We start from the raw sequence: 23,467 nt of genomic DNA, 5'->3' as shown, positions 1-23,467 counted from the left end.
TATAATATACATGTCTATTGCATCCTCATGTTATATACCTTATCTTATAATTTTATTTGTGAATTATACCTTAATAAAGCTGAAAAGCAAACAAATTAAAAACAAAACAAAACAAAGCAAAACTAGGGCTCTTGTAGAAACATCTGACAAGGAAATCTGACATTTAACATGAAACTTACTGGCTGTGAAATCTGTGTCTCTAGAACTTGCCTGAATTCCAAACAATGACATCACAGCTTTGTTTAAAAACTTATACTTCCTAACTGCAGCGGGGAGGGTGGGCACTCCTCAGGGCTGGGAGGGCAGGGCAGAACACATCCACAGACTTGCACTATGACTGCCAGCATTCGATGGGCTAGGACATGCCACAGGGCCACAGGACACCCAGACCAAAGGAGGGATGACCGAAGCTCTAAAGCCAGCAGCCAGGCAGGAGGGCGTGCTCAACTGCAGCAGCCACAGCCATTCCCGGTCACGCGAAGCACACTCAGACAGTAAGACATACCACTGGTGGTCCCCGTACCACTGCCCGAGCCAGGTCCGGGGGACGAAACCACAGTTCTGTAGGTGGGTGGTGGAGGGGGAGGCGGAGTTGCTCTCTGTCCCAACCCAAAATCTTTAGGAGATGAGATTGTTTCTAAATAATCATCTTTAATGAAGCTCTGCTCAGCAACTTTCTTCTGGACTTCTTCTAAATTGAGTGGCGATGGTACATTTCGAGGAGGACCAGGGGGTCCTGGAGGACCTGGGGGGCCTGGAGGGCTCGGAGGGCCCAGCTCTGGGGAGTCATCTGGGTTGTCTGATGCAGCTGGTGGGGACACAACCTTTTCCCTTGGAGTCAACTCCGGAGTAACGTGTTCCGGGGACGTATCAGAGAAATGGACCCACTTTTCTTCAGCATTAACAGCAACAGACTTGGGGGACAACACTGGGCCAAAAATGCTGTCCAAGTCATTGATTGATGGTAGCTTTTCAATTTTGATCTCTGTGGCTGACCGGTCATCTCCTGTGGTTGAAGTAGTTGGTTTTGAGCTTTAGTTGATGTTTGTAAATATCATTTGTATGGAGGGTGAGGTGGGAGAGGGTAGGCAAACCTGGTAAGTAGACTGCCTTTCAGGGCACCTCACTGGGAATATTTCATGAGGTAAAAATATCTTGATCAGAGCTGAAGGGGAGAGGAGAGCTCACATTCCCTCCAGGATGTGAGCATCATTTTTTATGTGATTATTTCCCTTTTTGCAGGGTGACCCCAGTTAGCTACTATTTCCCTCATCGGAAGTGCTGAGCACGCTGCCGCTCTCAAGGGCTGCTCAGGACAGAGCACTGTGATCACTTTGAGAACGCAGTGCTAGGGTTACAGGGAAGTATAGGCTTTGGAATGGCAAATTCCAAAAGGGAGGTCCCTTGTGAAAATCTGGCCCACTGAAATTCATATAATACAATAAAAATTAGATAGCTGAAAGTCACCCTCATATTTGAAAATGATTATCTACTCTAGCATATTAAGTTAAAATGTTTGGCAAAACTAATTATAATATCTGCTAGTTTAAAAAAAGTTGCACATCATAGTTAGCTGTGTATCTTCCACCTTAAGTATACCAGAAACACAGTACAAAGGTTATGTAAAGGGATATCCCCCCATATGTATTTACATACCCATATATGGGTATTTACATACCCCACATACAACCCACATATAAGTTATTGAGAAGACATATACTGCTACTTATTAGAACACATATACCTATTTAACAAGGAAGAAAACCATAAAAATATCTGTATAATTTTGTTATCACACCTAATCAATTAACATCAGACGCATAGCTGTGACACATATCTGAAGACATGAGGCAGAAACTTATGTTTTGCTTAAACGTTAGCTATTCTTTTTGTCTTACCAATAATATAAGAAAAAAGTAAAAACTACCTTCTATAGCTTGGCAGGAAAAGATTTGATAACAACTGCTGTGTGGGGAAGTATATTTTTTAAAAACTGAGGTTATTCAAATTAAAAATTATTACTTAAATAATTACAAGGCAATGAACAGAAGCCACTTTACCTTTAAATAACCCTTTGGCTACAAGAAGCAGCTTAGTCCTTCCATATTCCACATTTGAAAGGAGTTAACATTCAAGTTTCCAAGGCTACAGATAGCAGTTTGCACAACCTGCAATATTTATAGTTTTATAGTAGTTTTATTTATATCTAATGTATTAATAGAAGAGATCCAAGGGGCCAAAACAATCTGAACTTGCAAATACCTTTCCTATGACACCCTGGATGACTGCCTGTTGGGTCTGAGTCAACATAAATTTCATAAATGACTACGTACTACATTTGCTCTTGTTGATAAATAGCCCACTCTGCAGCTATCGAACTCACCAGACTGTGCAAATAGTAAAGGATGAAGCTGCAACAGAAGTCCAAAGGTGATAAAGAACCACATTCTACAAGCCCAGACACATGAAATGACTATCACTGCTTTTGACTTGGTAGCCCAGTAAGACCAGGTAGATTATAAACTGTATGAATATTTAGTATTGATTTTAATAGAAAATAAAGATGTGCCTTAGAAATTATCTATCTAAAGGCATGCAGCAATTGCTTGCAATATTTCATCATCTTTGCACACCTTTTTGCCAGGGGATAATAAGTAATTTTATAATTACCGGGAAAAAAATTTCCTACCACCCAAGCTTACCAGTATAATGCACAGCCTGGGAACCATTTTATATTTTGGTAGACTAAATCATTTTAATTCTGGAAAAAAGTTTATCTGTTCTTGGAAAATTACAAACTATGTCTTGAGACTATTAATTTGCATATGATTAAAATGAGATCCAATGAAGTGACAAAATTAAACAATGACTTTTGATACTGAGGTTTTTGTCTTTCATTTTACAGGTAAATATGGCCCTCATGCAGCAATAATATACACAGAAAGATTAGTTGGGAAAGTGCATCTTTTTTGTGAAACTTGAAAGTAATTCTTTAAAATGGGTCTTCATGGTAGATTGTAATGGAAGTAAATAAAACTAAATGCAGATATTTTCATGTTAGTCTAGTCTGTAGCTTTCAACACATTTTGGGCATGTTGAGGTCTGGGATACTGTTCTGACTGCCACATCATCCCAGAACAGAAAGAACTACAGCTTACCTGGTCCGACCGTGAGTGGGGAGCCTGTTCGGGGTGGGGTGGCTGGGACATTTTTCGGCGGCAGTGGTGGAGGGGCTGCAAAGAGAGGAGGAGCCCGGCATTACTGGTTACTTTCTCCGTCAGTTACACAATATTCTGCAGAGAAGCAGGATTTAGGCTTGCATTCATATTCTTGTTCTTGGAAGTGGAATGGCCACTAATAGTGTAATTTTTTAAAAAACTCAAACCTAAGGAACTGATACAAGTCCCATTCACATTCTTCTACTTCGCGATAATAATAATTTACCAAAAAGGTTTAAGATAATAACCATAATAACATTATTATTTTATTCTTTCATTACTTTATTTGACGAACCTCCTACGTCACGTACTAGGAACTATGTACACAGGGTTGAGTAAAAGGAGTCTCTGCCCTCAAGGAATTTCTGACTGGACTATTGAGTATCATGTTAACACACGATTACAACCCATGTGTGAGCACGGAAATGAGAACAGCTTGGGAGGGGGCTCCATGAGAGGTTTTTAATACAGTCAGGATATTATATCCAGTCTTTGCAAAGACTGGGTCACATTGTTTTATATGGATTGAGTCTGGAAAGATTTCTCTAAGTTATATGTTTTAAATTTTAGTATATTTTTGAAAGCCTGAAGCAAACTGGTTTGGACCAAGGAAGAACGAACAAGTTACTTTGGTAAAAATCACAGCTGAAAAACCCTTGAAGATAGAAAATGTATTGTATTATGGCCCCAACCCTTTTAAACTGGACTTGTCATTTTGTGGGCAAAACTGGGACTTACAGCTTTAATAGGTACATTTTTTTCTTATTCTTTCTTTAAATGAATGTTTTCTTGTCACTGGCCATATTTGGTATATCCAAAGAATTCATGCCACTAGGGTTCTAATCCTTTGAAAACACATCTTTGAAAGTTCAAGTTTAAAAAAATTATTTATGTTTTTCCCTATTTTATGAAGGAAATATCCTTGGAAAGACTGGATTATGTGGTTTATAGCAACATATCCAACAAAAAACCTCTTGTCCTATTGATTAGGAATCCTTGGTTAATCCCTATGACTATTTTTAGGCACCAAAAACAGAACCCTGGGGGTGCTGAACTGGAAAAAGTATTATATTAATTGGTTTGTGTTTGCTCTTGTGTGTGTGCTCCTCACAGAGTAAAAATATCCTCTGTATCCTCCCTCCACCCTCAAACACCTTTCTCTGGGATCCAATCTTCCTCCCATGAGATTTTTAAGGCGTGTTTTCTACATGCACATTCGCTATATTAACTCCACTGAAACGAGAACTTGATAAATCCATCAGACCGGTGGCTTGACTGACTGAGCAATCGGCTCAGTCCAGATAACCCCGCCCACTGCAGGGAAAGGGCTGTAAAGATCTTCAGCATCTCCTTTCCCGGCTGCCTGGAGTAGAAGAGGGGCATGCTGGAATGAGCTGGGCTGATAGCCCTGCTTTGAGATTAACTTGTGTAGCTCTCCCGTCTCAGCTTCTCTCTATCATACAGCATCATTTGTGTTGCTCTCCAATTATCATTCTTCCCTCTCCACGTGTCCTTTCTCTCCTATGCAGCCTCAGTTATTCTGCGTATCTAAAAGAAACCACACCTGACTTGAGGCTGTGTGATACCTCTGTGTTGTGTGATAGCCCATGCCTGGAGCATAGTAGGCTCTTTAGTTCACTTGCTTTTCCCTCTTACATATACATTCTGAATGAATGACTAAATGAATGAATAAGTAAGCCTATGAGATGTCAGAAGAGACTATTATCCAAAGTTAATAATTTTACTTTATTAATGTTATTCTGCCTTGACAACCTGCCCTTGGTCCATTTAACTCTAAAGCCTATTAGAATAATATCTCTTCTGAATATTATACATTCTGAGTGTTGCTTACGTAGACTTTCTAAGAGTTGCCTAATTTCACTATGCAGACAGACAGTAAAATGAGTCACTTATTTTTCCAGACAGAGCAGGCACATAACTTACTTCCAGTGGGAAAAGGCCTTGTTAACTTTGGCGACTCGATGTTCGGATTAACTGGTTGGCCTGAACCCCATATCTCAGGCTGATCTAAAAGAACTGGAAACATAAAAAAAAATTTTTCCAGGGTGAGTTTAAAAAGAAATGCTCCTAGATTTTAGAAGTTAACATTTCAATTTAAAATTGAGCTTCACACAATTATTTCTCTCCTGCCTCAGGACTAGCAAATTAATTTAGGAATGTGCTGCTTCTTGTTCTTTTCGAGCAGAGAATGGAAATAGGAGTGAGGTGTGTGTGTTTGTATGTGTACAGGAGGGTGTCTGTGTGTTTACATATAGCTAAATAAAAATTGCATTTTCTTCCCGCTTGGTCACTTAAGGACATTAGGAATGTACTGGCTCAGCCATTTGAAAATCCAGGCATTGACCCCATGAAAATGAGCCTTATGTTGGCTTATCTAAAGTTTGTTAAGAATCTGCTTCAAGAATTAAAATGCCTGGGTTCTATACAGTGGTTTGTATTTTTAAAGGACCTTACTGGGTCTTTAAATAAAACTTTCACAGCATCGTGGAGAGAAATTAAGTTAACTAAGAGTATTTGGTGAATATCTTAAGAGAACCAGAAAAATAAGCATGTGCTTAGACATCTAAAGTATTGCCAGTTAAATCATGACACTTAGGCAGTGAGCCTAAGCATATTGAATCTAAGGTTCTTTTTTTAAATATTTTGTTCATTTATCTTTAGAGGGGAAGGGAAGGAGAGAGGGAGAGAAATATCAATGTATGGTTGCCTCTTGTGGGTCCCCTGCTGGGAACTGGCCTGCAACCCAGGCATGTGCCCTGACTGGGAATTGAACCACGATACTCTGGTTCGCAGGCCCGCACTCAATCCACCGAGCTACACCAGCCAGGGCTCTCAATCTAAGGTTTCTTATATATATATTTTTAAAATCCTCACCCAAGCATATGTTTTTATTGATTTTAGAGAAAGAGGGGGATGGATGAATAGAGAGACAGACAAACACAGAGAAATGTCTATGTGAGAGAGAAACATCAATCGGTTGCCTCCTGTATGCACCCTGATTAGGGATTGAACTTGCAACCTAGGTCTGTGGTCTGACCAGGAATACAACCCATGACCTTTTGGCGTATGGGACAGTGCTCCAACCAACTGAGGAACTGGCCAGGGGTCTTCTATGTCTTTTGTCTCCTCCTTTTGATTTTTTAAATTGCTATGATAACCCTGTAAAGAGCTATTCCCAGCACCTATCATGTGCCAGGAGCTACGTAAATACTGATTGTAATTCGTTATGTTATAAAACACAAGCTGGAGAGTGAGTTGGATGTGGATTTGAATCCAGCTTCTACATTTACTGTAGACTTTGGGCAAGTCCTTTAACTTCTGAGTTTCCCTTCCTTTAGTGTATTGATAAGAAGAGCAATCTCAGAGAGTTACTAAAAGGACTTTTTAAGGAGGATATAAATATGATATATACAAAATGTACATAAAACATTTACCATGAGGCCCACAGCTATTATTATATGTATTTAATCTTCACAACACCACCACGTAGTTGGTATTAGTACCATTTTCAGAGAAGAAACCAAAAATTAAAGCAATTAAATAACTTGCCCAAGAGCAAATTAGGGAAGCTAAGATCTGACTCCAACCATGCATACTTGACTCCAAAATACATATATTTCCCCTTGTCCTTTTAAACTAGTGATAGAAAATCAATCAAAAGAAGTGAGAGTGTGCAGGTATGACAGGTAAGTGCTGGTATTATAAGGGTTAGTGTGCTTGTTGCAAACGCTGGAACTTTAGAGAATGTCTGGGGCTAAAACCACCCAAAGAACAATTAAGCCAGGGTCATGGACAAGTCCAGGGTGCATCTTTCCTCTATGATGAACTGCAAAGATGGTCTTAGCACTGTTTTGTTTTAATAGGAAAGTAAACATTCTTTAAAGATGTAAAGCAGCATTTCTTAAATTGATTCGATGTCAAACCCCACCTTGATTTTTAAGAACTGTTTTCTATTTTGTATATCTGGTTTCCATGTAGTTATGAAATTCCTATAATAGGGGGAGTCAAATGACACAGATCAAATCCTGTCTTCAGTCACTACATAATCATGTCTATAAGAAGAAGATGATCACGGTAAGTTAGTAAGACAACTGCTAACTTCATTGCGGGAACTACATCGTAGACAATTCACTAAGGAGGATTTAGGGGGTTTTTTGGTTTATATTCCTGAGTCATTAAAAAATGTCCAGGTATGGGAGACTGTTAGCTCTTTTCCAGCATATTCTCTCCATTTCTTCCTAGTTAAAGAGTGTTAGCTGGCCCTGCGGCACTAAATGGTCTATGATGGGCTCTGGTTGAAGTGATGTCTCTTCCAGATTTTGCTCTTCCAGGAAATGGCAGCAAGGTCCACTGGCCCTTCCCACCCCCACCCCCTTCCTTCAGACTGGAAGACGATGAGAGCTGGAGCAGAGATGAAGGCCACATGCTGAGAACAGCAGAGCAGCCCTGCAGCCCCACGTTGTTCGCTCTGAGACCGTTAACGTGAAACGAACAAAACTGTTTGAATTCTTGTTGAATTCCCTGTACTTTGGACATCTCTTTGTTACAGTAGCCTAGTGTTCTCATTATGTTTTCAATTATTATCCTTAATGCTTAAATTTAATTTACCTCAACAATGGATCCTAGAAAAAATAACATTTTATCATGTATGTACCATAGTGCTCTTAAATCAAATGATATTTTAAAAACCATTTTATATTACCAAACATAGCTACTAGAGATTTGATGCTACATTAAAAATATTTCTCAAAACACATATATTTTCTTGAGGAAAGCTAATGAAAAGAAAGAAAGTCTATAGATAGATATGTTTTCCCTACCTTCTGTCTTCTGTTCATCAAAGGCTGATTCTAATGGTGGGCCAAAGAGGGGAGCTAGGGCCACAGTGTCATCAGGAGGTTTTTTGCTAAATCATATACATTAAAGCAAAACAGAGAGAAAAGGAATGTTAATGCTGGGAAACATGTACAAGCTTTCATACCCTTTTCACAGTAAGGCAGCAGGTGTGTGTGTACATGTGTACTTGTGTAGGTATATATGCATGTATGTAAGTTGCTGTACATCTGGAAGGTATGTATAAGGATGTCAAAAGTATTACAGACAAGAGAATTGATAGGGTATGAGATCCCTTGTTCTCACTGGGGGACCATGGTGCTGATTCAATAAGCTGGAGGAGAGAAACTCTTTCAAAGCATCATGATTCTCCACACCTGGAAGAAATAACACTAGAGATAAGTTTATTGCAAAGCACCTTAAGATATCCAAAACCACTGATATTTGTCTTTACCACATTTCTGTGTTGTAGGTAACGCAATTTATATAATAATTTGTGAAAGTCAGGCATGGGGAGCCTAAGTGATAAGCAACCCAGAAAGTTCATGTTTGAATAAAAAACTGGGTCTACCAGCTTTTAATGGAATCTATCCCTCCTATTCAACAGATCAGTTATATATAACCTCCTAATACCTTAATACAGCACATCTCAGAAAGAAAAAAAAGAGTATTGAGAAATCAGGGGGAAAGGAGGATAAATTAAACTCTCATTCTTTCCCCACATTGTTACTTAAACAGATTATTAACAAGAGGTTCTGTAATCTTCCCTATTTCTTCCCCAGACTGATCCTAATGAGTTCTCTGTGTTGTGGTGGGAAGTAAGAGGTAAAGTGGGGAGAGGAGAGGCTGGAGGAAAGAAAATGTAAAAGATTCAGTTTTTAAATAAGAGTATTTTTGAAAACAATGTCCAGTTGTACAGTACATGCTTAATCTAATAAATACACAGTATAAAATACAATGTTTTGCCAAAAACAAAAACAGAACAGAAGATTCCTTTGGTGTGTGGCAGATGGACTGTATCATGAAATTGTACCCAATTAAACAGGCTACTCTTCATAAGGAAATGTAATCATATTTCAGTTTAGCATTTGAGATCCTAAAGGACTTCTTCATATAGACTTTCAACCCTCCCATTAGTGAGGGGACTGCACATTCTGATAGACAATTACCGTAGATGACTACAGAGTATTTTCTTAAAGGTCTCCCTCAGGCTGCATTCATAAGAAATGATAACGTTTGAATCATGCCCTGGACTTACACATATGGGTAGTTCCTTTTCAAAAGAGGACCTGAGAGTTCAGCCCAAATGAGATTGGCTAAATTGTTAACAGTCAGGACGATGCCTTGCATAAAACACAACCAACATCTTTCACATCAATCAGAAGAAGTGAGAGTGTGCAGGTATAACAGGTAAGTGCTGATATTGTAAGGGTTAGTGTGCTTTCACATTTACCTTATAAGTTCTGGAGTTGGTGTGGACCGCCTGGGTCTGGCCACTTCTTCACCTGATGTACAGGACAAAGAAACTTTTTAGGCATATTTTACCATTTCTTACTTATCTGTCTTATGAGCTATGTTTGGAAACACATAGAGATTTGAGTCCCATTAATAAGCAACTCAACATGAAAGCTTTGCAAAACAAATCCAGAAAATAAACACTCACCCCCAGCAATTCAACAATCTCATATTAGGCCTAGTAGTAGCATTTTCTCTGGCATTTGTAAAACCTAACCAACCAAATGAATTTCCATGATGAGCCATCAAATAGATGATTTGAATAATGTAGAGCTAATGGAGTAACATGCCATTCTTCAAATGTCTGCTTCCCAAGTACCATAAGACACTGCTAAGCCAGGCCATATGTATGTAGTACATAAATCCACCATTCTCTGCTTGTCCTTTGCTTAAAATGCCAAGAAAATGTTATACCTTTAACCAGGAAACATGAATTTAGAATCGCCTAGAATGTGCTGTATGCAGCCAAGGAAAATCATGCCCTATATATATTATAACCTATTGCATATAACCTTGGCTGACTAAGATTTTTATATCAAATAACACAAGAATGAGTAATTGTATCTATCTTCAGTTCCTTCTTCCCTCTTCCTCTTTCTACCCCTGTGACCAAGTATGTACTTGGTAAACTTCATTTCTAAAGTTAAATGATACAGCAAGAGTTCACAAATATAGGAAGAAAATAACAAAGTTTTCCAAAAACATATTCATTTTCAGAATTTAAACATTAATCATTCAGACCCCACAAAACCCTTTATCATTACAAGATTTCTTTGCTGTAAAAGATATTTGTAAGTCTTAAAAATCAAGCCCCAAAATATATAAGTTAAATGTATATAGGCTCCAAGATCCAAGGAACTTATTCCTTTTTTTAAATTATACTCTACTTTTGGTATACTTACTGGACAAGTTCCTTTTAATTGCACCCTAGAATTAGAAATAGACACTATAAGGTTTAAGACCACATATACGTTATGTACAATATGTATATTTCTGTTATTGCAATTAAACTGAACTCAAAGAAATGCAGATGGTGAAAAATAAAATTTTTCTCAGAATCACATTCAAGTTGGAGATTGTAGACACATTCATATAAATCAGTTTTTCATTTTAGTTAGGATTATAGAGAGAAAGGGAGAGTAAATCATGTCTGCTGAACTATAAAAATCCCTTACCTGTATAGATTTGGTAAATTAATGTACATATTAAATATTCTATTAAAATACAATACAGAAGTTTAGCAGATGAGAAAGTAAATCCAAACTTAATTTACACTTAATGTTTGAAAGTCATAGAATATAGTAGGAGTACTGTCTGCTCTTATCAGATGGGGCCCATAAGTTAGTAGAAATAGTCATAGTTTACTAATGCAATTTTTAGTGATATAAGTGGCAAATGTCACTGGAAAGGAAACCTTCGGGGCATTGCCACTGATTTTGCAGCTGTTTTATGCAAGGGCCAGGAAATTCCATCCTCCCCTCCTGGTCCCCCAACCCCAATTTCTTCCACTTGCCTGCTACCTGGCCCACTGTTCTACCAGTTGGGGGTCATTCCTTTAGCTCAAGGCACTGTGATACTGCTGGAATGCAAGTAGGCCAGACACAAGTAACCTGAGAAGGCCATTTATACCTTTTATATTGCCCTAGGAGAAACTTATTTTGATAACAGAAGGACTGATCACATAAAAAGGGTTGATTAAAAAACCTCCTTGAAAGGTTCTTAGCATGAGGTGCTTCCAGAAAAATAGACCCTTGAACAGGTGGAACCATGGGTGGGGCGTGGCTTGACAGAGCTGCTTAGGAGAATGACAGGGCCCACAGAGCTGTGGGGTTTCGGGGCGGAGTGAAAGTCTAGGAAAGTATTTCCAATGGTGTGACCAAGACTTTGGGCTGGGATGGGAGTAAAAGACAGAAAACTGTACTTGAACAATTAAATAAATTTAAAAAAAAGACTTTGGTGAGTGGTCATCAAACAAACATTCTTTTCTACTTTCCTACTTTGGTGAAGGCTCTGCCTAGTGGTTAGAGATATATATTTTCTTGCAAATGATAACATCAATAACAGGGCAAGATATAGCAATACAAGAATCTTCTTTCTCTTTTCCCTAAGGGTTTTTCAGAACTTTTAGTCTTATTCTGAACTCATTTATGATAAAGGAACAGTTTCAATCTGAATAAGGATCCACTAGATGTTTTCTTAATGAGTAGCCCAGTCTCTCAAACTGTATTTTCTGTCTTGTCTTGCTTAATAACACAACCTGTGTGTGTGCCACATAGAGAATTATTATGTTGTGAGTAACAATTTCTAAAATACAGTTCATTTGTTTTAACAAATTAAATATGTAACTATATAAAATTTATTTTAATAAATCAATAAATTTAATTATATTAATATGTATTTATTTACACTGATAAATAAATACTTAAATAAACATGGTAATTTATACCAGCTATAGTCATTACAGGAGTTTGGATAAAGGTTGGCTTTTGGAAAATAAGACTGTATAGACAAAAATAATAACACATTGTTTAAGTGGCATTAAAATGTTTTTCTAGGTATGGAGACTCAGCTGGTCATATTTTTATTACTAAGGTCTGAAGGAAGAGGCCCGGGAGCTCTAATTTTAAGTAGGCAATCATGAGGCTGGCACTGAGGGAACGGTGCCCCTCTAGTACTGGGGGACCTGAGATCCAGGAAGTAGAGGGCTGCAGAGGCGGCACTGAAGAGCTTTCAGTCTTTCTGTTTCACACCTTTCATTAAAAATGTGGTACTTAGTGCTCGCTTCGGCAGCACATATACTGAAAATGTGGTACTTAATGACACCAAGAAAGGAGCAAAGCTTCTTTTGTATTCATTGATTCCTGGTGTATCCATTCAATAGAGTTACTATTAGGAGGCCCTACACAGAAGCCCCTGTAACATTTTTAGTAAATACTTCTCATGAATGAACAATCACTCATTAAGTGCAGGAAGACATGGCAGAAATAGGCAAGAAAAGTCTTGTTTAGAAATTAGGAAGAATAAAATAATATCAATTTAGAAAGAAACAAATATTTGACTGAGCAGCAGCAAGTCAGCAGCAACAGAAAAGAAAGTCCCACTGTCAGCTGGAGCTGGCACACAGGTTTTGATGGCGTCGATGTTGCGGCGTGACGAATCCAAACCAAGGTTAAGGTGATTTCGACCACACAAACCACACTCAGGAAAAAAGCCCATTGAATCAAAAAACCTTCTCCTCACCAAGCGAACCCGTTTTCCTTCCAGTGATTAACATTATTGGTAGATTGTGAATAGATTTCCTTCATTTTGAGTTGGTTAATTCACTTTCTTTTTTTTTAAAAAAGAGTAATTTATAATCTGAGATGTTACCTGAGATGATCCACACCTGCAGGTATTGTTTTCTTTGATCCTCAGCCAAGTGGTTCAAACAGAGAACTGCCAGTTTCTCAGCTAGAGCAGAGTGTTTGCCTCAAATAATAATTGATTAATTGAACTGACACAGACCTAGGGATATTTCAGAAGGCATGGTTTTCAGTTCCATTTCCTCTTTCAAGGGACTGACCAGACAGATGGGGGTCATTTCAAACATAGCAAAGACCCTTATTTTATTGCTTTGAATACATCATATCCTTCACACTGAGGAAAATGACTGAGATTTTATTTTGAACAATGTAAACTAGTACTGATTTGTCTTCAGTGATGACATATAGAATTATGTGACAGTCCAGGCATATTGACTTGTAAGCATATCTAGTCCTCTCAGATGGAAACTGTGATTGTGCATTATTATGTACCAGTGTATACTGAACGATGAAACTCATGGTCCAGGGACTTATTCAGGCTTAAAAACCATGTACTTTAAAAATTATTTCCTCATTTCCTTTACAGTTTTCTTAATCTTCAGTATCACTTTGCTATAAACTTCTATGGTGCATTCTGGCCAATCTCTACACCTTGCATATATACACACATTTCTGAAATTTAGCCCTAGGAGTTAGGATATATTAATTTAGTTTGTTATGGAAAATTGCTCTTATAGTCTTAAACTATGTTCTTGACATGTATAGTACCAGACACTTCCAACCAGTAAATGGCATTCACCTGCCTCATTCATTCATACTGAGCTATCGTACATTTGATGAGAAGCCAACCTGACCACCTGGCCTTGGCAGCAGTTTTCTCTACACACATTTAAGGTAAAAATGTTGAGAGTTCTTACCGGGCTGCGCCTCTGTGATCAGCAAAAAGGAAGAGAGAACAGACACCTAGTCAGAGAATGATGGATCAGTCAACAGGCTTGGGTAACAGAAGGCTTCCTAAACAGCTAACCAAACATGCACCCTAAGTAATCAGGCCAAAGGAAGATGGGTAGTTATTGTGTTTGTGGCTCACTGAAAACATAAGGAAGTTCTGGAGAACTCTAAAGAGAATCTGTCCATTGCATCTCAATACAACTTTGTTCGTGGAGATGTACTAGTTTCAAGTTATGTGCACACAAAGACAAGGTGGATATGTACAGAAATTTTGATATCTTCACATAAGGAGTTTTTAAGGAGGGGAGTTTTGGACAATAAGTAATAAAGGGAAAACTAATCCCTCACACAAAAGGGTGTTAACAAACATCATAAGAATAATGCATTTCCCTCATAATTAGGGCCTAAATTGGAGTCTCCAAAAGTCAGCAACCAGGATTAGACCTCTTTTTTGCCTGACTCTTTTCCTTACTGTTATATGGAATGTGTGCTGATGAGGACTTAATTTTAGGTGTTCTTGACCTGGTGGTTTGGGCAGCCTCTACCAGTGAGTTGAAATGTGATGGGAAAGATGAGGTGCCCTGCGAAAAACAGATGGGAAATGAAACTGTCCAGCACCAATAGAACACTGGTGGACCAGACGATGTCTGGAAAACCACGAGCAGCAGACATACTATTTCTCTTTCATTGCTTACACTTTGACAATGGTTATCAATTACCTCAACAATCTCTGAGAGCTCTCCCTCCTTAGAACTGATCTGTAGTAACAAGAGTGACTACAATATGAGTGAGGAAAAAGATGATGCTTCGAATTTCACTTTCAGAACATGGGGCTAACACATGAATTTACCAGAGACTACCTAGGACCCTCTATTGGCTATACCTCCAAATCTGGGCCAGGAGCACATATATAAAAGTAACTAGAAGGTTGCTCAAATAAAGAGGATGGCTCTACTCTCCAGAACATAGGCAGGAAGTGAAAACCTATAGTTTTTATATCGGAGAGGCCTCTGTGGATATCTAGGCCAGCTGCGTTGATCATATAAGGGGGAAAGTGAGGCTCTGCTCTACACAGCCAGCAAATGGGTACAGTCAGAGAAAGAATTTAAGGTCTATAATCTTCCATTATCATGTTCTTCCTAGGACACCAAGTCTGACATTGTTGGAGGAGTTTTAAAAGGCAAAAGTCCTTGTGGCTGATGTTCAGGAATGGTTACCTCAGATGAATTTTGTAAGTAGCCAAGAGTTTAGAAATATTGATAGACTTGATTTTCCTTGTAAGAGTTTAGACTTTATTAATTGCCTTACTTTCCAACATTGCTCTATTTTGATTCTATCTCTCTTATAAATCTGTCTATGTGCATAGATGTAATTTAAATAAAATTAGGAAAAAAGGACACAGTATCTATTTTTAGGCTTAAATTCTTTCACTAATTTTTACTGTATTTTCAGAGAAGTTTAAATACTCTTTTATATGAAGTTTTAGGCTTTATAATTCTTGAATGACTAGACTCATATTCTCCTTTAAGAATGTGGGAATTTATAATTTTAGCTTCAATTTCATAGCAAACAATTCATTCTTTTTGTTTTTTTAAGATTTTACTTATTTATTTTTAGAGAGAGGGGAAGGGAGGCATAAAGAAAGGGAGAGAAATATCAGTGTGTAGTTGCCTCTCATATGCCCCCAACTGCGGACTTTGCCTGCAACCCAGGCATGTACCCTGACTGGGAAATTAAACCAATGACCCTTTGGTTTGCAGGCCAGCATTCAATCCACTGAGGTACACCAGGCAGGGCAACAATTCATTCTTAAAAATAACATAAAATAAAGCAAAAGGGAAGATTAAAAGTGACACAAGCTCCCCCAAGAGAAAATTATGAGAAATAATGCAAAATGAAGTGCTGACTCTAGCCATATAGAAACAGAAATTAAAAATGTTATTGATATAGAGAGAACACTTTTCAAAATAATTTCAATGTGTTAATCTACCCAATTATCATATCTTAATCTCTAGTGACTTACAAAACTAAATTTTAATCAATAGTTCCTATATTTTTTTCTAGTAGAAGACAACCTCATAAGATAGCATTTTGGAAACTCTATTTGCAAAATGCCTTCCTCAAAGAACAGATGTTCAAATTCCTGTGGTCACATAGTCAAGTTCATTAGCCAGAATCCAGAAGACCCACTAGAAGCTAAGGAAAGGTCAGATGCAGAAAGCCTCAAGGTCCATAATTAAGAGTATCTGAAACCTTCAAAAGAAAGAGATCTCCAGAGGTCAAATACAAGGGAATTATCTACGTTAATTATCACCATTAAGGAGCATAAGCTAGCATAGGCACTGCCAAAGTTAAGGACAGCAAAATCTTTATCAGCCAAGAAACGAGGGTCTTTGCCTGTTAAAAATTTTATTTTACCGTTTCTTCTGTCATTTTCCATGACCTCTGAAGCCTTTAGCATTCTGTACTTGTTCCACCAAGAGATTTTCTTCAAAGGTGGAAGGAAACTCATTCAGTATCTGGTCTAAAACTCGGATGTATGTAGGGCAAGGAGCAGGGCTGCTGTGTGTGAGGGCACGTGTGTGTCACAAAGCTCTGGTGAACTGCCCACTACTCGGGTGCACTTGTGCCCGCCATGCAGAAACATGGGCCTAGTATTGCCAGATACTCAGAGTTATTGAACAAAAATGCACCATATTGTTTTTTCCTAATTCAGATGTTCTGATTTTTAAATGCAGACCAAACTTGTTTTTAACTGCACAACCAAACAAAACACTTACCCAGGCTCAGAATCTGCAGGTGGCCAATTTGTTTCTGATTGCAGGATTTTATATCATAAAATAAGCTCTCTGTAAATTTCATCTGCTGTTTTTATTACTTCACTTGATTACTCAAAGTGGTCTATTCCTTTTTCTGGATAGATTTCTTGCTTTCCTAATTAAACATTCACTGTTCAATTCCAACATTTCTCTTGGTTGTCTTATAAATTTGGGAGGTTTTGAAAAACAGTTTATTTTTCCCTTTACTTTTATTTTGGTGTTCACCTCAGAGATAACTTTTGCGTTTTGTGTCTGTTTTAAAGTGAGCAAATACTACGTAAGTTATAACTTGATCTCTAGAATACAGATATTTGGTTGTATTTGTAAATGTTTCATTTGTAAAATTTATATAATTTATAATATGGATGTAAATCCCTACAGAAAATACCTGAGCCCATGTCCTTGCATATAAATTCAGTTAACTAGGATAGTTTAGTTTTAGCTAATGAAGGTCAGTGTTTTCAGATATTTATTTTTAAAAGTAGCCAAATATAATCTGTCTTGCTCATCAAAATCATTAAATAACCAGCCCCAGTGTTTGAAGCTCCATCCTCAGTGCCAGGGAGAAACAGAAAAAATGTGTGAAAAGCTACAAAACACCAAATAGATATTTTAAATATTCTAGTCATAGCAAATTCAGTGAGCCATGTTAGAGAATTTCCTATGAAAGAATTAGTATATATGATCATTTTATTATTTTGATCCTAGCCAATATTCCTATTTATTTTTAAAACTTTAGGGTGAAGACAGACTCTCTGGCAAGCCTGTCTTCCATCGTCCCATTGGAGGTGTTTGTCTATATTTCAATTTGTTTCTATTACATGTATTCAAATTATAGCTATTACAAGTCAGATTACAATGAATACCTATCATGTCCAATAGAATTCGGTTGAGTTGATCTTCTGAAACTCCATTTGGCAAGAGAAACCAAAAGATGACTAAAAAAAGATATCACTGCAAATTGACCAGATTAAGCAATGAATAAGATGACATTTCCAAAGAAAAAACAAGCAAGGGAGTGGGAGGAGGGCTCTTTCTTGAAGATATGCAGCTAAAAATGAAAAGGAGTACTTGCAGTTACAACTGCTCTCAGGACAACAGGAGGAAAATCAACAAAAAACAGGATTTGAAAAGGACCCTGGGTGAATTTTAGGCCACACATCCTTGTCATTGTTTGAAGTGACCAAATTTGGATGATTCAGAGAAATACTCAGATGAATAAGAGAAATTGGCAAAATATGAAGAACAGTTACTAAAGTGCACCAATAATATCATATGCCACATAGCATGTGATACATAGTTGACTCTCAATTACTCAGAAGTGGGCCATTTAGTCTAGTAATAATAACAATACTAATAACTGGTGCTGACTTTATTTTGGGAAACAAAGACATTGGATCCATATTTTGATCCCATTTTTGTTTTTCCTGTGTCTTTTGCTCCTCCTCCTTCCTATCACATGGCCTTGCTACAAGTGCGTATCCTGTAGGCGCTTCAGAATATGCCAGGTTTGGGTCAATGGGAAGGATGAGAGGTTTGGCACTCACTGGAGCATCCACTTAAGGTGAGTTACAGAGAATCATCCACAACTTTGGTGCTTGTTAACATGGAAACAATAGTTTTATATTTCCAGTGGCAAGGTCATCTGTGTCATATCCCCAATAAGCCAGCAGCTGAGATGAGAATATTGAATTTTTTTGTTTTTGAGTAGAAAAATTCTCAGAATAAATTTTCGTTGAATGTTGTTTTAAGGTTTAAAAAAGCTAGAGGTATATCATATCAGAATTGTGCTGCCACTAAAATTTATCCACTGGAACTAAAAAATAACATGCATGAGGTAATTTACGCTTTTATAAAAATCCTCTTTTTCTGTCTCTGACAACCCCAGAAGGTGATATTTTTTTCTTTAACGGGTTTGCTTTATTTTTCTATATTTATTTTCTATATTCTTATCATTTGCTCATTTCTTTTTTTTTTTACATTTTTAAAAACCGAATTGATTGGGGTGACACCAGTTACTGAAACCATGCAGTCTCAAGTGTACACTCCACAACATGTCATCTGTCACAGCATCACGCACTCACCACCCCAAATCCAGTCCCCTGCTGCCACCATTTACCTCCCCTTTGCCCTCTTCCACCTTCCCTTACTCCTCATTCCTGCTGGCAATTATCCCATGAAGATACTTTTCTGATTAACTGGAAAAAAAGGTAACTTCCCTTTTCTAGGCCAGATTCACAAGCATTCATACAAGATGGATGCTATCATGTCGTATATTAAGAAAAAATTAACAAAAAATTTTTGCCTACCTCATGCTATGTACATGCAGCTTGACTAATTCAAGCAAAAGCTGCAATAAATGAAATAAGTACCTGAAATATTTGGTCATATGCCTGTGATTGAGGCTGAGGTAAATCTTTGCAAAATTACTCTGCGGTCCTTTATAACTAGCTGGTGAAATCACTTAGCAATCGACTTCCTTTTTCCCCCATAGACCTGCTCCTGGTTCACAAAGGTTTGTTTTTAACATTCAAAATTTTGTTTAGTTGTTAAACACAGTCAATTATTAAGTATGCAGATGATGAAAATAAACAGAATAAACAATATTTGGCCAACATGTGGAAAGAAATTATTATTTCTTACCGGACTTTTCCTCTAAAAGTGTAAGCATGGGGAGGAAAAAAAAAACATGAAAGGTGAAATGTATTTTCAAGAAGCAGCAGTTCAAGGCTCAGAATAACCTTACACACACATCAGCTCTCTGAGGCATTATTGCTGTCACAAATTCTCCCTGTGAGGGTCTGATACAGTCATTCCTAGGCTGCTGGCTTAACTTGAAGGGCAGAAGCACAGACCACCCCAAAATATTCCACTTAGGCATACTGATTATCATAAACTGTAGGTACTTGGCTTCCTCTGAACATCCTTAATTTGCCTAAAGATATTAGGCAAATATCTCAATAAGATATTATTGAGATCCTTTTGGATTAATCCTTCTCCAGGGAGTTTTCATCAAATGGGGAGCACTGGCTCATCATGAGACAGGGTAGTAAGAAGCTAGGAAAATTTCTTGGCAAGTGGAATAGGGAAACTGAAACAGACAGCTGATCAAACTGGCCAAGCAATTTACAGACAGGTGCAGATGGTCACCAGGGCATAAGGCCCTGAGTGCTTGGCAGGGGGCAACATTGGGAAAACAAGAACCTGGCCTCTAGGGTGAACTTTCCTCCCTGGAGACATCATCTAGGCCTCAGCTGCATTTCAGCTCCAGGCCCAGAAAAGCAGCAAAACCAAGAGGGCTATGCCAGGTCCAACTGCAATGACTAAAGACCCCTGCCCTGCCACTGACCAATCAGTGGAGACCATGACCCTGAAAGGGCACATGTGGAGAACTGATGAATATTCTGCTGAAACCCTCCATTGACTCCCCTAAGATTACAGCCTGCAAGAAAGAGATAAAGCCTCAAGACAAAGGACCCAGTGCATGTTTTTCATGTTCTCCCTTTCCTTCCTTCCCCCCCAGTCACTTCTTTCTTCACAGGCATGCAGCTTATCCTAAACTCTAAGGCAATGGGCAGCTGACAGCGTGTCCCAGGCTAATCCCCTGCACCTGTCCCCAAAGTCGTCTTTTCTCTGACTTCCCAGTGAGCTAAGGCAGCCCAGTCTAGGCTCTCCTATTGGTTCTTTTATGCTAAATCCTCCCTTGTTTCACTGTCCCCAGCTTTAATAAATGTATCCTGGCCCTGGCTGGCGTAGCTCGGTGGATTGAGTGTGGGCTGTGAACCAAAGGGTCACTGGTTCCATTCCCAGTCAGGGCACATGCCTGGGTTGCAGGCCAGGTCCCCAGTGGGAGCCACGTGAGAGGCAACCACACACTGATATTTCTCTCTCTTTTTCCCTCCCTTCTAAAAATAAATAAATAAAATCTTAAAATAAATAAATTAATCAATGTATCCTCATACTTACCTGTACTCATATTGTAAAATCATCTTTCCTACACAAAGTCAAGAACCTGCACACTGGTCCTGAGCACACCCACTCAGGGCCAGGTTCCTGTCCACCATTATCACAGGAGAGGAGACCAGAAGCCAACATCACACCCAGCCAAACTTTGCGACAAACTAGCACATAAACCATTGATTCTTCTAAGGGTATATTCATCTTTCCTAAAAATTATTTCTTCTCCCCTATGAGGGCCACATCCCCTCCCCTTTCCCTATAAAACAATATATAAGGTATCTCCATACTGCTTTCCACAGTGACTGCATCAGTCTGCATTCCCACCAACAATGCAAAAGTGTTCCCCTTTTTCCACACGCTTGCCAGCACTTGTTGTTTGTTGATTTATTGGTGATGGCCATTCTGACAGATGTGAGATAGTATTTTATGGTGTTTTTAATTTGCATTTCTCTGATGATTAGTGACATTGAACATCTTTTCATATCTATCGGCCATAGGTTTGTCCTCTTTGGAGCGTTGTCTATTCAGGTCCTTTACCCATTTTTTAATTGGGTTGTTTGCTTTTTTGGTGTTGACTTTATAAATTTGGATATTAACCCCTTATCAAATGTATTGGCAAATATGTCCTCCCATTCTGTGGGTTGTCTTTTTATTTTGTTGACGTTTTCCTTTGCTGTGCCAAAACTTTTCAGTTTGATGTAGTTCCATTTGTTTATTTTGTTTCCCTTCCCTGAGGAGATACATCTGATAAAATATTGCTATGAGCAACGTTTGAGATTTTGCTGTATATGTTCTCTTCTACAATTTTTATGGTTTTGGGTCTAGTATTTTAAGTCTTTAACCCATTTTGAATTTATTCTTGTTTGTGGTTTAAGAAAGTGGTCTAGTTTCATTTTTCTGCATGTATCTGTCCAATTTTCCCAATACCATTTATTGAATAAACCATCTTTTGCCCATTGTATGTGCTTGCTTCCCTGTCAAATATTAGTTAACTATAAAAGTGTGTTTATTTCTGGTCTCTCTATTCTGTTCCATTGATCTGTGTTTATTTTTATGCCAGTACCATGGTGTTTTGATTACTGTGGTATAGTTGCATATTGGGTAGCATGGTTCCTCCAACTTTGTTCTTCTTATCAGGATCACTGTTTCTATGTGGGTTTTTTTGTGGTTACATATGAATTTTTGAAATATTTGTTCTAGTTCTGTGAAATATACCATTGGAATCGATAGGAAATGCATTGATTCCAGATTGCTTTGGGTAATGTGGACATTTTAATAATGTTAATTAAATCTATCCATGAACATGGTATGTGCTTCCACTTATTTGTATCTTCTTCAATTTCTTTCTTCAATGTCTTATAATTTTCCAAGTATAGGTCTTTCCATCCATGGTTACAACATTAAAAATGGATATGCCTTGTGACTCAGTGATTTCACTTCTGGGAGTATACTGGAAGGAACACAAAACACTTTTTTGAAAGAATATAAGCACCCCTATGTTCATTGCTGCATTATTTACAATCATCAAGATTTGGAAGCAGCTCAAGTGTCTATCAGTAGATAAGTGGATAAAACAATGATGAGACATTTATACAATGGAATGCCACTCAGCCATAAAAAAGAGGAAAATTTTACCTTTTGCGATAGTATGGATGGACCTGAAGAAGGTTATGCTAAGTGAGATAAGCCAGTCAGAGAAAGATAAATGCCATATGATTTCACTCATATGTGGAATCTGATGAACAAACTGAACTAACAAGCAAAACAGAGACAGACTCATAGATAGAGAGCAGGATAATAGCTAAAGGAGGAGTGGAGGTGAGGAGGGGAGGGATTGAGCAAAAAGGAAAAAGGACTCATGGACATGGACAACAGTGTGGTGACTGCAGGAGGAGAGAGGTATAAGGGGGCTAAGTGGTAATGGAAAAAAAGACAATATAAATAAATTTAAAAATGATATTTAATCCTGAATTCTAAGTCATCTCTTTGAGTTACTAATTTTTCCTGGGTGTCTTTCAGGCATACATGAAACTTGCTTATTAATAAATTTCTGTATGGTTTTCTTTTATCAACTTTTTTTTTGTTAGAGGTCTAGCTAAAAATCTAAGATGGGTAGAGGTAAAGTTTTGCCTCTCCTGTAAGTTCAAGCTACAGAGGGCATAGGTGTGGGCTCCATTTGAGGGCATTCTAAGCTCTTTTGAATAATTTGCTTTTATCAAATAGATTTGTGTCTTGAAAATAGAAAAATATGCTTTGTAACACTGAAAGGAGACAGAAAATGCCATTAATATTTTATAGCCAGGCATGATCCTGAAAGTAAAACATGAGATTTTCCAGAAATTCCAGTCTTATCAGGGAACCCAGTACCTATTATCTTCTCAAATACCCTGGCTCCAACCATCGATTCTTTCATTCTATCTGTCAGTTCCCACCACTCCCAGTAGACAACAACAAATTATTTTCCTGGTGAGTAGGTCTCTGGCTCTTTGGAATGCTCTTTCATTTCCTCAGCAACTTTCTTAAGCGAGGACTTCATTTCTTGAAGTACTCCACGAGCTTTCTATACGTTCTTCCTAGTCTATGGTCCCCATGTCCAGTTTCGCCCTCTAAATCCATCCTTTGGCACTATCCTCAGAATTATTTTAAAAAAGAGTGAAGTAAAACTATTACTCCATCCTTCATAAACCTCCCTAGTATTCAGAAAATAGATTGCAGGCTTCATTCTATCACCTTGTGTCCTCACGATGGGCTCCAGCTCACCTTCACATCCTCGTCTCCCACTGTGGTCTGTATGAGACCTACATGCAGCCACAGTCTCCTGACATCTTCTGAACACGCAGGTGACACA

The 23,467-nt window shown here is 38.1% G+C and overlaps 1 protein-coding gene across 3 annotated transcripts in view; it reads right to left on the bottom strand.

The window, feature by feature from the left end:
• The window catches only part of SGIP1 (SH3GL interacting endocytic adaptor 1), a 197,344-nt gene that overhangs the window by 61,470 nt on the left and 112,407 nt on the right, over positions 1–23,467 (bottom strand). For 2 of the 3 annotated variants that reach the window (XM_053655628.1, XM_053655629.1), the window contains 6 exons: positions 10,490–10,514; positions 9,526–9,577; positions 8,060–8,145; positions 5,163–5,255; positions 3,159–3,233; positions 506–1,006 (listed from right to left, as the gene is read on the bottom strand). In XM_053655628.1, coding sequence (XP_053511603.1) covers positions 506–1,006; positions 3,159–3,233; positions 5,163–5,255; positions 8,060–8,145; positions 9,526–9,577; positions 10,490–10,514 — 832 coding nt within the window. The remainder of the gene's footprint in view (positions 1–505; positions 1,007–3,158; positions 3,234–5,162; positions 5,256–8,059; positions 8,146–9,525; positions 9,578–10,489; positions 10,515–23,467) is intronic. The other variant, XM_037164907.2, reaches the window with a different exon arrangement.

Source organism: Artibeus jamaicensis, unplaced genomic scaffold (genome assembly GCF_021234435.1).
Source record: "Artibeus jamaicensis isolate MK-2021 breed Jamaican fruit bat unplaced genomic scaffold, CSHL_Jam_final scaffold_1019, whole genome shotgun sequence".
Taxonomy (NCBI): domain Eukaryota; kingdom Metazoa; phylum Chordata; class Mammalia; order Chiroptera; family Phyllostomidae; genus Artibeus; species Artibeus jamaicensis.
This window is presented reverse-complemented; position numbering and strand designations above follow the sequence as displayed.